The sequence below is a fragment of the Asterias amurensis genome, chromosome 19 (assembly GCF_032118995.1).
Source record: "Asterias amurensis chromosome 19, ASM3211899v1".
NCBI classification, from domain to species: domain Eukaryota; kingdom Metazoa; phylum Echinodermata; class Asteroidea; order Forcipulatida; family Asteriidae; genus Asterias; species Asterias amurensis.
The window spans coordinates 12,860,413-12,878,914 of record NC_092666.1 but is presented as its reverse complement, the minus strand read 5'-3'; the positions used below and the strand labels follow the sequence as shown (position 1 = coordinate 12,878,914).

The 18,502-nt window shown below is 36.8% G+C and overlaps 1 protein-coding gene across 1 annotated transcript in view; it reads right to left on the bottom strand.

Moving 5' to 3' along the window:
• The window catches only part of LOC139951292 (adhesion G protein-coupled receptor L3-like), an 83,108-nt gene that overhangs the window by 14,682 nt on the left and 49,924 nt on the right, over positions 1–18,502 (bottom strand). The window contains exons 4-10 of the mRNA XM_071950110.1: positions 17,610–17,707; positions 11,903–12,100; positions 10,423–10,494; positions 5,905–6,034; positions 4,428–4,541; positions 2,811–2,895; positions 79–240 (exon numbers count right to left, since the gene is read on the bottom strand). Of these exons, the coding sequence (XP_071806211.1) occupies positions 79–240; positions 2,811–2,895; positions 4,428–4,541; positions 5,905–6,034; positions 10,423–10,494; positions 11,903–12,100; positions 17,610–17,707 (859 nt within the window). The remainder of the gene's footprint in view (positions 1–78; positions 241–2,810; positions 2,896–4,427; positions 4,542–5,904; positions 6,035–10,422; positions 10,495–11,902; positions 12,101–17,609; positions 17,708–18,502) is intronic.

The window sequence follows — 18,502 nt, the reverse complement described above, 5'->3', positions numbered from 1 at the left end:
AGGACTAGTCCTAAGTTAGGACTAGTCCTAACTCTTTGTGAAATCCACCCCTGTGCCGTTAATGATGTAAATTCTCACCTTTCTGTGTCGTTGTATTGCAGATAAGAGCAAGTCGAATTGGGCAAAACATTTTCATTTGGCGTTCGTATCTCCACAAAATCCTGAAAAGGCGTCGTGGGTTGTGGGTAAATGTTACAAGACACAAAGAGTGACGAGATGTTTTGGGCATCAACTAGGATCCTAAAAAGAAATAAAAGTAAGATTGTTATTCAAAGGGAGGAGGAGTACACCTTTTGGTCCATACTCTAAAAGAATAATTACCTTTGGAAATTTACTTGGTAAAGAGCACTGGAGAGCTTGACCCAACTTCATAGAGCTGCTAAGCAAAAGAAATTGCTTAGCATGAAAATTTGCATTGATAAATAGAGGGTAACCAACCCAATTTTCACGTGATTATCAGGTTAAGCAAACAACAGCTGGACACCAGTAACAAGCAATATGCAACAATTTAAAATTTATTTGTATTCCTGTTTTTATCAAGGCAACAGTTTCATGCTAAGCAAATTGTTGAGCTTAGCAGCTCTATGAAATTGGGCCCTGTTGATAATATCAAACATTGCTAGAAATAACACCCTTTGAAGTAATCTAGTTTTAAAGAAAGGGGTTAATTTTCATTAAAAATATTTAGAGGCGGTATCTCAAAAACACTGCCACTTTTTGAAATGATTTTTATCACAATTTCTTTTTCTAAATTCCCTTTAACGCATTTATTTAATACATTTTATTTATTTATTGTGTGGGTTCTTATTATTTTCTCTGTTGTGATGCAATCGGAGGGGATGTGGTGAGGTAGTTTAACAATGCTAAGTGCAAAACAAAACAGGTTTTCACCTCCGCTTGTTGGATTAAAATTCAGATTTAGGATTCTCTTTAAAGCTGTTCAAGTGCTAAGTCGAGTGTATAAAAATCACTTAGATTGCGTTTGTGATGCGACCTTCACCTTCACGACAAATGATGGGTGAGACGTCTCCGGTTTTTTTTTCTTTTCATTATCCCTTATTTATTTTTGAAAATATATCTACTTATATTTTGCGTGTAGGTTACGCACGGCACAAGTCATTTTAAGCTGTAAGGCAGAAAATTGTACCTTGCAAATTATCCTGTTAAACAAAATTTAGAAGGAGATCAGTGACGAGCAATGTCAATTACATATTTGTTTTTATTGGCTGAATACCTGTTTCTACTTAGCAAATTATTCTTTTGCTGAGCAATTATGCTGAGCAGAAAATGTTATTTTGGTGAAGTATTGAAAACCAGGCTTCCTTGATTTTACAATATTTATTGAAATTTATTGCAATTAATTTCAACATTTTATTAACCAAGTATCATGATTGTAGTTGTTACTCTTCAATGTTACTTTTCTCCAATCCTAACCTGACCTTTCCACAGATAATATTTCCCGTAGGTTTCATATTAGATCAATTCATCCGTTCATAAGTTAGATTTTTCATTTCGCAAATGTCATGGCAACCGCTCCGTAAACCATCATCTGTAGTTATTATTATTTCTTCATAAGGTCCTTCAAAGTCGTGACTCAAAAGGGAATCGCAACTGTAAGTTGATAATAGATTTCCTTTCATAAAGGAAGTATTTCTGATTTTCAGTAACGGAACAATAGTTTTAACAATGATAGGTGTTAGTGTTCGTTTTGGGATTTGAATCAGTACCGGTACATGTATGGCGTGTGGTGGCCGATAGGATAAGAGCACAGGATTCAAGCTCTGGTGTTTCTGATCAGCAGACTTTGGGTTCGAGTGCCGGCCGTGACACTTGTGTCCTTAAGCAAGACACCCAAACATAATTGCTTCGTCCTTCGGATGGGACGTAAAGCCGTTGGTTTCGTGTATTGTGTAACATGTTGCCTGTAGTTACCTGGTGTCTTCACGGGCTCTAATTTAAGACCGAGTCCTATATAATTCCCACCTTATTTCATTCAAAATCCAAACTTATTCCATTCAAAATCCAAAACTTATTTCATTCAAAATCCAATTCGTTTATAATGCACGTAAAAGAAACCCAGCACGTCTCGTAAAAGGAGTAGTTCGCATTGGTGTTCCTGGTTTGATTGGCTGCATATTGCACCACAGCACCTTGTAAACATTACATGGTGCTATGTAAAAGGAGTAGTTCGCCCCGGTGTTCCTGGTTTGATTGGCTGCAAATTGCACCACAGCACCTTGTAAACATTACATGGTGCTATGTAAAAGGAGTAGTTCGCATTGGTATTCCTGGTTTGATTGGCTGCATACTTGTAAACCATTACAATGTGAAAGGTAGTTCGCACCGGGTTCATGGTTTGATTGGCACGGCACCTTGTAGACCATAAAACATGGTGCTATGTAAAAGGAGTAGTTCGCCCTGGTGTTCCTGGTTTGATTGGCTGCATATTGCGCCACAGTAGACCATTACATGGTGCTATGTAAATAAAAAGATATTTTCATGGACATGACGTCATGACGACATTGCCCAATCCAATCGCCACATCTATGTGACTCATCACCCACGAGTCAGAATTTCAGTAAAAATCTTGTCCATGCAACATCTGCATTCTGAATTTTTAAAGTAAGCCAATTGTAATTTGGAAGTTTGTAGAGAAGAGCACTGTCTTTGTACATGTTGATTCAAACACATTAATTAATCACATTTACTCAAACGTAATAAGTCATAAGTGTCATACTAATTTTTCCAGCCATAATTATTTCAAAAAAGATAATTGCAATAGACACGTTGGACACACACTTTGTACTCACCGGCTATTATGTGTTTGATTTGGGAAGAGCTCTCGAACAGTGGATGCAAACACAAGGGTGGCAATGCTAATGTTTTTCGCAGGATCTGCAAACAGTCGTAGGGGAAATTTGAGTTCAGTATTCTGCTACATAGCGGAATTTACACAAATTACACAAATTATTGGATTTTTATAAACCAACGTTGTGCATGAGAAGATTTAACTATTTCTGAGTCAAAGGTAACCCTGATAAAGGTCCAGTGAGTCAGACGCTTGTCCGGGTTGGTTTGACCCCATACCCGGGTCGAATTTGACTCGTTACACGGGTCAAACCGGTAGGATATAACCATGTTTAACTTTAATGCATTGTTGAACCCAGATATTATATTGATTCGGACAAAGAAGTTTATACAAGCCGTTCGTAAGTATAACAAATACAAAGCATCAAAAAGGAACACAGTTACTTTTAAGGTATTGATTCGTACAAAAGATATTATAAACCGTCCGCATACAAAACATAAAAAGGAACACAGTTACCTCTATTTTAAGGTTGTTTGTATACAGTCTTTATGTGTGTCTTTTGTACTACAACACACGCTTACAAACCCTTCGTTGGTTTAACATACAAATCATCAAAAGGGAAAACAGTTACTTTTAAAAAATGATTGATTCGTTCAAAGGATGTTCAAAACCGGCTGTTGGTTAACTGCACAATGCACCAAAAAAGGAACAAAGTTACCCTAATAAGGTTGTTTGTACACACTCTGCCATAAGCTTGTCAACCGTACGTTGGTTTAAACATACAAACCATCAAAAGGGAGCTCAGTTACTTATACGGATGTTTCCAAACACGCTGTATAGTGCGTCTTTCATCATACTACAACAGCTAAAGCTTGCAAACCATTCGTTGCTTTAACATACAAATCACCAAAAAGGAACTCAGTTACCTTTATAATATTATAAGGTAGTTTGTATACAGTCTTTATGTGTGTCTTTTGTAATACAGCATCTAAAGCTTGCAAACATTTCGTTGGTTTAACATACAAATCATCAAAAAGGAACACAGTTATACCTTTAAGGCTGTTTGAACACAGTCTGTATAAGTGCGTCTTATGTATTGCAACATCTTAATGCTTTCACGTTTTGGTTAAACATACAAATCATCAAAAAGCAATACAGTTATACCTTTAAGGTTGTTTGAACACAGTCTGTATACGTGTGTCTTATGCGTATTGCAACATCTTAATGCTTTCACGTTTTGGTTAAACATACAAATCATCAAAAAGGAACACAGTTATACCTTTAAGGTTGTTTGAACACAGTCTGTATACGTGTGTCTTATGCGTATTGCAACATCTTAATGCTTTCACGTTTTGGTTAAACATACAAATCATCAAAAAGGAACACAGTTATACCTTTAAGGTTGTTTGAACACAGTCTGTATACGTGCCGTCTTTTGTACTGCAACATCGTAATGCTTTCACGTTTTTGTTTAACAAAACAATGGATTGTCATCACGACCCACTTCAGGCTTTTAAAAAGTCTCGGTCTTTTGTTGTGGAAACGTGCATCACCCAAAAGAGAAAAATTATAGAAAATTTAACCCATTTTTTTAATATATTTTTTTTTATCGGATTACCTGATGGTGAGGAGGAGAGAACGCTACGTGGAATAGTGACGTTTGTCGTGAAGGGTGATGGGAATCCATGTGATACATCGATGCTTGTATCAAGGAGAACCTCGTAAATGGACTCTGAAAGTAAATCATGATTATTGGGTTAAAATGGAAAGTTTCTAAATTCAATATTCGTCACGCTTCATATGGCGCTTTGTAAATTTGTAACGAGCAATGGAGAGCTGTTGATAGTATAAAACATCGTGAGAAACAGCTCCCTCTGAGGTTTAGAATTTGAGGTCCCGAAATAAAGCATCTGAAAGCACACAACTTCGTGTGACAAGGGTGTTTTTTTCTTCATTATTATCTCGCAACTTCGACGACCAATATTGAGCTCAAATTTTCACACCTTGATTTCGGGCCTCAAAATATAATTTCTTGAAAACTGCAGTTCTTCAGATGGAGCCGTTTCTTATAATGTTTTATACTACCAACAGCTCTCCATTGCTTGTTACCAAGTAATATTTCATGCTAACAATTTGTTTGAGTAATTATTAATAGTGTCCACTGCCTTTAAAAGGACATCATCAAGTTCGGGGGGAAAAAGCAAACAAAACTATTTGTGGATCAATCGAGCAGTTCAGGTTCGTTTAGACCATTAGGGTATGGGAGACTAAAAAGCTATCTGAGTTACTAATTAATCTTCTGAAATGGAAATGTTTTCAAGGGTGTTAAACAGATCATCTGCCACCATAAGTGAACCCTATACCAAATATAGCAAAAAGAAAGTGGTTTGTGTGCTTTCAAGCTTACCGGTTTTCTCATTTTATCTATTTTTTTGTTTGAGCCATCATGACTAACTTTTGTTGGTGGAATAGACGGACGAAAATTTAAGTGGGCTAATTTTAGATTTTGTCATTACAGTCGTCAATATAGGTAATAACAGACAAGGAAACGTGTGTAACGTTGCGTCAATACTCGGGTTATATTCACCTTGTAAAAAACAAGCAAAACAACGGAGCTCTCGTACAACGAGATCTCACGTGAAACAATGACATCCTATTCTATAAATAGATCACTGAGTCTGCATACACTACAGCAATTATGCAGTGTGATGTCATTACAGCATAGATCCCATGCCCAAACTAACTTGCTCCATAGTAGACAGAAGTAGCGAATGCAATGAAAATTGCATTTAAGGTTTACCAAATAGTAGAAAGCTTCCCTGAAAATATTACTTGCTGAAGTGCTGTAGTTTTTGAGAAATGAGTAACTCACGGTGTAAGTTTAATGTAAATCTGTGGACATTGTGTTTTGTGTTACACAAGTACCCAATCCTTAAATTGTTTATTGGTTTATTAAAGGCGTAAAACAGATCAAAAGTCATGGCCAGAGGCCGAATTGAATTTGAATTAAAATAAAAGAAAATAAATTTAAATCAAGGAACGCTAGGACCAAATCATTAATATCATAAAAAGAAATGTTACTTTGAAAGACTTACTAAAGTTTGTGGTTTGCATGAACGACAGCTTCAGAGGTTGATGGTTCACCCTGATTAGGTATGACGTAACATTCTCACCAAATCCTTCCAGATCTTGTAAGAATGTCAGAAATAATTCGCCGTCTTTGTACTAGGAAAATATGACAAATAAAAGATACATCATTAGTTACTGAGTTATTGCTAAAATAAATAAGGACACGTCAGACAAAATAGGTTTTGTAACGCTTACGTGACCATTGCGAACTCTTTTAATGATAGGCATTTATTGTATATGTAACAACTGCCAAAATAACAACCCTCTCTCATTATATCTCCCCGTTTTCAAAAATAAAGAAGGGTAGCATTTACCGTTAGTCGATTTTACAGCCCAATGGCATCTTTTACGATTTGCAACTCATGTACTCAGCTTAAAATTCCAAACAAGGCATACTCTTTACATAACCATGTTGTAAAAAGAAGTGAAAACAACAATTTTAATGTACGTTTCAATTTTGAATTAACTCAACTATAACCGATTCCATTTCCTATACTTAACAGGTATTTTTTTCACGATGTGCAACCCATGCACCAAATACCCCCATCCAATCTTTACATGTCTCCCCCTTTGAAGAAAAGAACCCCCCAAAATATGCTTCAAAGATTCTTAGTATAGTGTTATGTTACAGCGATGGCTGGTATCTCTTTAAATAATATGGAGAAATGCCTCAAGCCACTCGAGTGTTAAAAAAAATCCCGTGAGATATCTCATCTTTCCCGATTGGGAATCCAGGGACATCCGATAAGAACACATAACAGCCTGCGGTGTGAGTGCGGGAAAGACTCGTACTTCCTCCGCGAGACTCTCCGGGGATACTTGAGCTTCTGATCGGGTGTTTTGGTTGGGGCCGAGAAAACACACCCCTCCTCCATCTCCGTTGAATGTTGATGGTATCTTGTAAACGTATCTTGATGGTATGGTGTGAAGTGTTTCTAGTCTGATTTAGGTTTAGATTCTGTAAGACCACAGAAATCGGGTTTCGATTTTTTGAGCAAAATGCAATCTTCTAATGAGCAGTATTATCGTTAATAGTAGTTTATGTTTTACACTCTCTTTTTTGGTATTCAAAAAAATGTAGTGTGCGTATGTTTTCCGTGGCTAGAAAGATACAAATCTTATGTTTCAAACATTATTCTGTATATTGTGCAAAGAATTAGTGTTTGCGATAACGCAAGTGGCTGAAAGGTCAGGATTCGTAGAGCTGACAAAATAGTCACAGACATCAGTTCATGTATTGTGTGATCAACCATGCAAATGGAATAACAAACCTGTGAAAATTTGGGCTTAATCTGTTGTTTTAGTCAGGAGAAAATAGAAAAAAATCATGCACAATTTCCAACTCGCATCACACTTTCCTTAATTTTGGTGTAGCAACCAAACTCGGCTGTTTGCGTTGAGGTGAAGATTTTCTGAAACAGTTTTCAAAATTACGGAAGCCGCGGTTACGCGTCACATGAACTTACACACAGAGTGATGACGTAGAACACATACAATGCTGACGTATTCGTATCCATATCTGTAATAGCCTTGCACACACCCAGCCCATTCAATTTGGCCACAGGGAAGTTTTACATCATCGTTAAATAATACAATAGCTTAGTCATTAGAAGGAATAGAGTGTAATGAGCAGCGAACCAATTACCAATTCTCATTTAAATTATAATTATATGTTTTCTTAACGAACGTACATGATGCTTATTTCAAAGATATGGTAAAGGGACAGCATTATTAAATTAATGATTTTTCTTCTTTTTTTTCCTTTCTTTAAAACAGGATGTCATTATCTAATATTCCAATAGTTGATGTCTATTCAAATAGTTGTCATCACAAAATAGTTTTGATATTTTTATCTTCTGTTTACTAGGTACATTCTTGTAGTAAAAAACATCCCGTTACCTCTAAATAAGATATGATATATACATATTTTTATTTTACTTCACATAATAGTTTTGGTAAACTAAATTGAGTAAATTCATTCAAGTTTTTGTTTGTGTTTGTTAATTATATTTTCGTCACAATTTCCGTAATGGAAATCATTGTTGTTTACCTTAGGTGCATTCTAAAAGAAAAACAACCTATTACCTTTAACTAGATAAGACACAGACATTTAAATACACTTGTTTCCTAAGTTTTTCTCCACAGACTAGTGTTGATAAACTAAATTTGTTAAATTTCTTGTTTACCGGAGGCATATTCTGGAAGAAAAGATCCTTGTATACCTCTATAGAGTTAGAATAATAGGCCTTTATACACTTTTTTCTTTTGACTTCACAGAAGAGTTTTGCTAAGCGCTTCGCTGCTGTTTGCTTCTATGTATAACCAAAAGTTGTATCGCCATTAAATTTAAGAGTTATAACCAAACCTAACATCCCCTTTAATCTTCCACGAGTCTCCCTCCCCTACTTGAAGAACATTTATTTATACCATGTTGTAATTTGATCGCTGGAATAATCTAGTATATTTACAGTACCCTCCTCGCCTAGGGGTTTTTCAATCTGTTATGGCTGCAGTCAGCGACACTAAACACACTATTATATTCATGACTTTCGTTCAAGAGGGCGTCAAGTGTCATCAAAAGTGGCCCATGTTTCAACACCCTTGAAGATTTACATTTTGACTGATGGGTAAACTAGGTCATAGGGTCGTCAATCAATGTTAATGCCTATCTCTCTCTCGAGTTTTTGGTTCTCTCTTTTGATGTGATGTGTCGTTTAAACTGAAAGCCCTCTCATTGCAAAGCTTTAAAGACATTGCACACTATTGGTAATTGTCAAAGACCAGTCTTCACAGTTGTATCTCAACATATGCATCTTTTTGAGTGATTTTTCACTGGAGTGAAACCCCTCTAAAAGAGTTAAATAACCACCACTCTTTTTAAAGACCCATATATGAGGGGCAGCTCGAAATGTAAAGAGTGGTTTTTTTCACTCTTTTTACATTAAGAGAGTAGGCCTATGTGGTTGATTAAATACAATCCACATTTACTGCTTTTACGAGGGAGACATGAATCCATGCAGTACTCAAAGCTTTCATAAAAGGATGTCATAAATCACTTTGTGAAGTTTTCCATTTCAATTACCGGACTCTGATGTATTTTTCCCCCGTAAATAAAATGTGGGCTGTAATCAATTTCAACTGCGCAGAGTTACTGCTCGCATAACAAAGACCACATAATTATTACACAGAACTATTGGGTCTGTGTTGAATTGGCAGCTACCGGTACGGCTGTGGCTGCGGCTTATACAACTACGGCTACGGCTTAATCGCAGCGTCATCAAACATTTGTTTTTAATTGAACACATTCTCATCGCCTTACTTTGTGGGTCAATACCTTACAAAGCGTCTTACTGAATTTCTTAAAATAAACAAATAATAGATTTTAGTTAAAAGGGGCTGCAAAAAAAACAAATAATTAAAGCCATTGGACACTTTCGGTGAACAGTAGTGTCCAAGGCCCACAATTCGTGTGTCACAACTTATATATAAGTAGCAAACCTGTGAAAATTTAGGCTCAATCGGTCATCGGAGTCGGGAGAAAATAACGGGAAAACCCACCCTTGTTTCCGCACGTTTCGCCGTGTCCATGACATGTGTTTAAAATAAATCCGTAAATCTCGATATCAAGAATTGATATTGTTTTAATGTTTTTCTCAAAAAGTAAAACATTTCATGGAATAATAATTCAAGAGAAGTCTTTCACTACTACCTTTTGTAAACCCTGTAGGTTATTTGTAAGTGTGTGAACTTAAAAAAAACAAATTCTGTTCCAAAAGTGTCCAATGGCTTTAAGATGAAAATAACTCAGCAGTAGAACTAAACACAGTAATTGATATTCCTCTTAAAACGTCTAGACTGTAGGATGGAGGGAAACATGCATCAGGCAAGGAGTTCTAAAGAGATGCAGTACGTGGAATAAAGCTGTTGGAATGGCTCAGTCTTTGTTCTACATCTCAGCAAAGATGGGTGAAAACAGGCACAAGCAGAAAGCCTGGTTTCACGCTCTAACACCCTATTAGAAGAAACCCGGTCAGACACACTGATAAGGTAGAAAGACAGAGAAAGGCTGCAGAGTTATGGTTGGAAAAGGGGTTGTTCACTGCAAAACTGGGGTGTTAAAATTGACACCATAGGTAATGTTACATTAGATACCACAAAAAGAATCAACAATTACACCATTTTCTTCCAAAACAATTTAAACATTTTTGTTACCCTTCATGTTTAGTTTGATTCTCTCTTTTGTATATGTGACAAAACCCATGGTATCAATTAACAACTCCAGTTTTTACAGTATTCAGTTGATTCTAACTTTCCAATAACAAGATTAACAATTATGCTTCTGAACTCTATCCTTTCAAAGATGATTGGCAGGCAAAAGCTCCGGCCATTTATTACAATACATTAAGAGAGCAACAATACAAATCCAGAATAGAAAGAGAGAGAATTTTTCAAAATGGCAGTTTGATAAAACAGAACCATCTTACCTGATGGATGTTGCTCCACATTGAGGCAAATAACTCTGCATTTAAAAGATTATCAGCTGCGTCCAGTACATTCTGCAGTGAAATAGAACAACATGTTTTACATAACTATTCATGTCTCATACGTAAGTGTGACGTAATTACACCGTAAGCCTCGCCCCCAATAGACATTGTGTCTCGAACTATTACTCGAAGCACATAGGAAATGCTTTGAGCTTGCCTGCCTGTCATAGAAGATTTATGTATCAACAAAATAAGTGTTGGCCGCTCACAATATAGTACATACATTTAGACAAAGATTTTGTTCAATATTAATTGATAACATGTTTTAGCTTTTAGCTTGCCTGTCAAAGACGATTTATGTATGAACAAAATGTTTAATGGTCTTTCACAATTAAAGGAACACGTTGCCTAGGATCGGACGAGGTTGGTCTATAAAAAGAGTTTTTTGGCGTTGTTTATAAAATGCATATGGTTGGAAAGATGTTTTAAAAGTAGAATACAATGATCCACACACATTTGCCTCGAAGTTGCGTGGTTTTCCTTTTACTTTGCGAACTAACACGGTCGGCCATTTATGGGAGTAAAAAATTTGTCTCCCATATAATGGCCGACCGTTTTAGTCGAAGGAGTAAAAGGAAAACCGTGCAATTTCGAGGCATGTTTGTATGGATCATTGTATTCTACTTTTACAACATCTTTCTACCCATATGCATTTTATAACAAACGGTTACAAAACGCTTTTCAAAGACCAACTCGACCGATCCAAGGCAACGTTTTCCTATAATGTACTGTTTTCGATGATTCTACCCACACGTGCCAGCTTCTGAGCTGTTTTATTCCACAAAGAGATCTTTGAAACTACAAATGTACCCAAAAATGACAGTAAAGTTAGTTCGATATTGGCGTTTATAGGCATCCACTTTGTACAGTGAATGTCTACCGAGTGTACGTCAAAGTGCTCGTTCAATGATTCACACGAATGAGAAAGTTCGCTAACCCCAGTCATACTCGCGACTGATGCAAATCTTTACTTCCGAAGTCACACAACTCTTTCCCAACATGCGTAAAACCTAAGTGATATTTTGGTGGTATGATTTAGATTTCTTCTACCAACTTCCGAAGTCACACAGCAACCCTTTTCCAACATGCGTAAAACCTCGTAAGTGATACTTTTGTGGTAATGATCTAGATTTCTTCTACCAACTTCCGAAGTCACACAACTCTTTCCCAACATGCGTAAAACCTAAGTGATACTTTGGTGGCAATAATCTAGATTTCTTCTCCCAACTTCCAAACTCACACAGCAACTCTTTCCCAACATGCGTAAAACCTCGTAAGTGATACTTTGGTGGTAATGATCTAGATTTCTTCCACCAACTTCCTAAGTCACATCACAGCACCTCTTTCCCAACATGCGTAAAACAAGTGATACGTTGGTGGTAATGATCTATATTTCTTCTCCAAACTGAATGTTTCTAACCTTGATGAGACTATCAGCTACTGTAGTATCCACTGTCCCAGACAGCGTATTCAATGCACCAGCATTAAGAATAACCTGTAAAATCTGCACACACTGTGCAAGCTGCCCAGAGTAGAAGATACCCCCGCCATTGGTCTTAACCGCCAACTCTCGCGAGATTTCCTCAAGGGTAGTGACGTTAGAGCTTGCGTTCCACGTCTGTAATTAAACATTTTAATATACAACAATTTGTCGTTAGATAATGTTGTGGATAATTGCTTTGGGGACGTTGTCTATAACTAATTAGGTGGGTCTTAAAGGAACACGTTGCCTTGTATCGGACGAGTTGGTCTATAAAAAGCGTTTGAAACCGTTTGTTATGAAATGTATATGATTAGAAAGATGTTTTAAAAGTAGAATATAATGTTCCACACAAGTATCACTCAAAATTGCACGGTTTTCTTTTCACGTCGCGAACTATCACGGTCGGCCATTTATGGGAGTCAAAATTTTGACTCCCATAAATGGCCGACCGTGTTATTGGACGATGTAAAAAGAAAACCACGCAATTTCGAGGCATATTTGTGTAGATCATTGTATTCTACTTTTACATCATCTTTCTAACCATATGCATTTTATAAAAAACGGTCACAAAACGCTTTTCAAAGACCAACTCGACCGATCCAAGGCAACGTGTTCCTTTAATTGGCGGCCGCAGCTACAGCTGGTATGCGGTAACACCATAGCTGGTATGCGGTAACACCATGTGTGTATCTACTTGCCAGGTATAGAGTTTGTTCTAATAGAAAACTGTCTTTCTTTAATATTTTAATACCTCGCATCGGAGTAGATTTATCAGATATTCGAGCGCCTTGATCAAGGATAATGTTCGGGAGACTTCTCAGTTCTGAAAGGGAACTGTCCTACTTTATAACTACTACCCCGGGCGGAAGGTATAGAAAATTGGCTGGGACTACTACTTTAGCTTATAGGATCGTAATTAACTGTACTACCGTGGATCGTCAGTTCTTGCATAGGTCTCAACGTTTCGACTAGCTTGCTCTAGTCATCGTCAGGAGACATCAAGTTGTAAATTTATTCTGCCATTATGTCCTAAATCAATCAATTAATCTTATTTCAATCAGTCTTATAAGACTTAAAACTGCATAACCCTTTTCCCCACTGCGTGGCCAATGTTTGTGTTTAATTATTACTTGGATGTTGCGAATACTATTGGATGGCATTGTTTAATTGATGAGACCTTACGACATTAATTAATGTGATCCATACAACACAAAACAAAATAAAAAAATTGGGGGTTGAATACAAATTATAATACAATGAATCAAGGGTTTGGTTTCAACGACGTCATCAATGTAATACCAACACGCTGATGTAGCCGAGTCTGATCCATAAAGGCCGGTCACGTTGCTATGGTTACGCAATTGCATACAGTCTGCGTAAGCATCTTTTTTTCCCATAAAAAAAACCAGGACAAAAACAGCCGCTCTTGCAAATAATTTGTAGCGACCTTTGTTTCTTTTCAAAGAGAACAGCTGGAACAAGTCATAAAAAATGAAACATGAAAAGATGAATTGTAACAAAATATTGTCCACGAAGGTCCATTAGTGGTGCACGGTATGCCTCTTAACCGACATGTTTGTCGCTAGGGATCCATTGTGCAGTGCCTAGCGACTCATAAAACCAAAGGGCAGGGAACAAAAGCGGCTTCTCTTCTAATTTATACTCTCTTTTCTTCTATTCTGGGGGCCAATGTGTCCTTCGCATTTTCCAGCACAAAGGCTAAGAGCGTGTTCATTATCTTGGCTTTCTTGGTTGCTATTTGATTTTGGATTTGATTCTTGATTAATTGGAATTTTTTTGAGGGAAACCTCGAGTCTGGATTTATAATTAAATTTCAAACTGGGACCGTAACTGATTTAAGATGAGGGTAAAAAAAACAATTTACTTCGTCTGTGCGAAGTTCGGTTTTTTTGTGGGCTTTTAACCATTATGTTAAATACCATTTGTAATTAGAATTCAAGACAGTTCTCTAAGAACAAACTCTACCTGGCTGGTAGATATACAAATGGTGTTACCGAAAACCAAATATATATTGATGCAATCCCTCATTGCATCAAATCATATTATTTTCATTTTTGTTTTAGAGTTAAGGTCGGGATGTTTGTAATTTTTTTTATTGATTTTTTTTATTATTATGTACTTATATTTGTAATAATGTGTCGTTGTTGTTTAGGGGAGGGACATTCAGACACTGTTATTTTAATCTGCTTTGCCTCAGTTACGTCTGAAATGTGTAATTTCCTCTTTTTTGCCCTCCTTTCCAAAATAGGCTATGTGTCTAAAAACGTAGTTTATGAAAGATACTATTTTGTTTGCTAACAATATACTCATTTTTGTATTTTCTTTTTTAAATAAAAAAAAACAACAACCTTAATGCAACAGAAGGGTATAAGAAAATCCAATAAAATATACTGAACAATTTTTAGATTAGTGCGCCTTTTAAGCAGAAACCTCTCTTATACATATATATTTAGAAAATTATCTTCAATTTTTTTTTGTTTTCGGGGGGGGGGGGGGGGGTGGCAAAATTACGAGCAGAGGCTGTCGAGGGAAACGCAACGATCAAAAATCTGTCATCAAAAAAGATTAGAGCCTGCTCGTTTGAAAAATTAATATTGATCTTTTACAACCCAATTTGTGACAGAAAGTCCCGGGTTGATCAGAAATCAATCAGTCAAGAAAAAAAAAATCAAACAAACCAAAAGCCTGATTTCTTTTACAATCATTATGGTCATCGGTCACAGTCCTTCAGTGCTCCAAGCACTTTATTTAAAAAAAAAATGAAATTGCTTCCTTGACATTTTAAAAACCACTTAATGATTGATAAACTCTAACACAACCAGCCTTAAAACTCTCAGATAACAGATCAAAATGCCCGCAGCGTAACGAAAACGCGTTAATAGCTCAGCCAAGTACGGGCAGTATTGATCTAAAGCCCCACTGCTCCAAGCGGTCATAGTCCGCTTCTTGGCAACGGTCGTTTATGCACTTTTAACGGAAGATCATAAGCCATTAAAGACACTGGACCCCTTTGGTAATATTGTCAAAGACCATTTTTCTCACTTTGTTTATCCCACCATATGCATACAATGACAACTCTGTGAAAATTTGGGCTCAATTGGTCATCGAAGTTGCAAGAGAATAATGAAAGAAAACACACCTTTTTGCACGAAATGTGTTTGCTTTTAGAAGCACTAGATAGGCTTCAGGCCCAGTCTTTCTCAGATTTAATCATTTCAGTGGACAATTACCTCGTTCTCAGGAACTACGTTACTTCAGAGAGAACTGTTGTTTGTCACAATGTTTTATACTCCTTTGCTTGTTACCATGTAAGTTTTATTTTGCTAAGTTTTTGAGTAATTACCAAACGTGTTCGGTGCCTTTAAGAAAGGACTCAAATAAAAACCGAAGGCACAAAAGCAACAATGACACATCGGAATCGGCAAATGTGTTCGTCCCTTGACAGTGGTCATGCACTTTGCCTTACACTCTAAACAACTTGGAATTCATTTTGTAATTCACGCAGGGAAAAAGCCGCGAAAGATACTGATTGCGCAAAGTACGCATCGATCCGACCAAACAGCGACAAGAGATGAAGTCTCTGAGACACTCACGAGCGTACACAAAGACACTTACATCTACATTACACACTCCCCCTGTGGACAGGCCATGTTGGTGCGCATTTAGAGGCACTGCCGTCGATTTCACAAAACTCTTCCTAACTTAAGATTAATCTTAGGACTTAGGACAAGTCCCAACCCTGCACTGTAGCATGCAGACCTTAAAATTAATCCTAAGTTAGGAAGAGTTGCACGTCCTAACTCGAGATAAGACGAGTCCTATTTGTGAAATCCACCCCTGTACATCTTTGGTAATTGTCAAAGAACAGTATCCTCACTTTATGTGTATCCCAACTTATGCATAAACCTGTGGAAATTTGGGCTGAATTCATGGTCATCGAATTAATTGTAAGAGAATAATTAAAGAAATAAAAACCACCCTTGTTGCCTTGCTATGTGTGATTTCAGTTGGATAATAGAGGAGTTAACCTGAAGTCTATTAGTATTTTGAGTGAGAAATTACCTCTTTCTCAAAAACTACGTTACTTCAGAGGGAGCAATTCCTCACAATGTTTTATATTCAATATAAACCACAAGGGAAACTAACTGGGTAAAATTGTTATATATTAATAGCTCTTATTTTGAGAAGTACACTCATGGGGTGACATGTCTTTTTCTTCAGCTGCGCCACGCATCTGGAACTCTCTACTACTTAATCTTCGATCTTGTCTTTGTACCGCAAAATTCAAGTCTCTTCTCAAAACTTATCTTATGTCACAGGTTTTCAATGACTAATTTTGTTGTGTCTGTTTTTCTTTGTGTTGTATTTTGTTTTTGTTTTGTTTTTGGTTTTACTGCGCCTTGAACATCCAGCAGGGTGGATATGTGCGCATTACAAGTCTTAGTATTATTATTATTATTTTAGTGTCAAGTGCCTTTTTAAAGGCAGTGCCCTTAAAAGGGGAAAATAAATGTTTAAAACCATATCATAATTTCTTTTGGAAGATGTTTTGATATCTGACTCTCTGTTCCTGCGATCCTTTTACGATTTCATCTTTGAGAACAAAACCCACAAATTAAAAAAATGTTTTCAATTCAACGAGATTTTTCTCAATTGTGAAACCATTGTTTGTAATAATTGTCGGCACCGTTTTGTATGAAGGATATTCCATTAAAGATGAATAAGGTGAAGGGTTCAAGTCGACTTTCCCCCTTGCTGTAAATTTCTGAATAATTTCAACCGCAACAATGGAACGATTACAACGCTGAGGAGAAGGTGGTCTTGAGAGAAGACTAGCAAATTAAACCTTGCATTATCACCCTGAGACGAGTCTAACAACAGAAATCGTGCGTTATCAATTTAACGGCTGAGGGATCGCATATGATCGGATAAAAAGATTTCCTCGTAACATACGGACTTGTAAACAATCGAGGGGCATGCTGCTCCAATGGGAATTGTGTATTACGAAAGTCTATGGAGGTTCCCAGGAGGGGAAAATTAACAGAAATCTCCACAGGGTTACATTTCTGAGAAGGAGTTTTGATTGTAGGCATGACTACTAGTCGTTTTCAAAGGATGTCCTTGGTTCTGTATTATGACATTTCAGCACTTTTAAAGACATTGGACACTATTGGTAATTGTCAAAGACCAGTCTTCTCACTTAGTGTATAAAATAACAAACCTGTGAAAATTTTAGCTCAATTGGTTGTCGAAGTTGCGAGATAATATGAAAGAAAAAACACCCTTGTCACACGAAGTTGTGTGCTTTCAGATGCTTGATTTCGATACCTCAAAATCTAATTCTGAGGTCTCGAAATCAAATTTGTGGAAAATAACTTCTTTCTCGGAAACTACGTTACTTCGAAGGGAGCCGTTTCTCACATTGTGTTATACTTTCAACCTCTCCCCATTACTCATTACCGAGTAAGTGTTTATGCTGATAATTATTTTGAGTAATTATCAATAGTGTCCACTGCCTTTAATATGTTGCCCACACATCAACACTACATTGACAAAGTGTAATCTGTAATTAAACCTTTAAGTAAGATAATAAAACACTCAAGAAAGAAACGATCATACATACCCTTATGTACAGGTCTTCTAGCACCTGTGAAGTGCAGCCAGTGTAGTTTGTATCGGAATGCCATATCCCAGAACTTTTACAAAGTCGGATAGCTTCTCCTAATGCATATAGAAACAAGCATAAGAGAAGCGTGGTTATTCTCTCGACGTTTCAAACACTGAACTGGATTAGTCTTAAAGCCATTGGACACTTTCGGTAAACAGTATTGTCCAAGTCCCACACTTCGTGAATCACAACTTATATATAAAATAACAAACCTGTGAAAATTAAGGCTCAATCAATCATCGAAGTCGGGAGAAAACAACGGGGAAAACCCACCCTTGGTTTCCGCACGTTTCGCCGTGTCATAAATCCGTAATTCTTGCTATCGAGAATTGATTTTGTTTTAATGTTTTCTCAAAAAGTAAAGCATTTCATGGAATAATATTTCAAGAGAAGTCTTTCACCATTACCTTCTGTAAACCCTGTAAATTATTTGTAAATCTGTGACTTTTTTTTCTTCTGTACCGAATGGCTTTAAGAAGATTAAATTGTTTTGGGGTGTTTGTTTTTTTCGGTCATGCTCTTTTGACACAATATTATCTCGGTAGTGTTTCAAACGACGATCTATTTTCGGACTTTTGAAGACATTTTATCAGGGCGGTTGTACCCAACTTGTAACAAGTCAAGCACATGTAAACCAAGGTGTACGCCTTTTCCAATTACAGAGGGAGGCTGTAAAATACAAAACCAAGGTGTGCAACTATTCCCATTCCACAGGGAGGTCTTTTTCTGATTAGTTTTTTTTTTCTTCTCAAATGCTACCAAATCTAGTTCGACAAAACATTTGCTACCGGGCAATCTTGGTGGTCAGTTGGTTAGACACTGCTCTAGAATTGCAAAGGTCGTGGGTT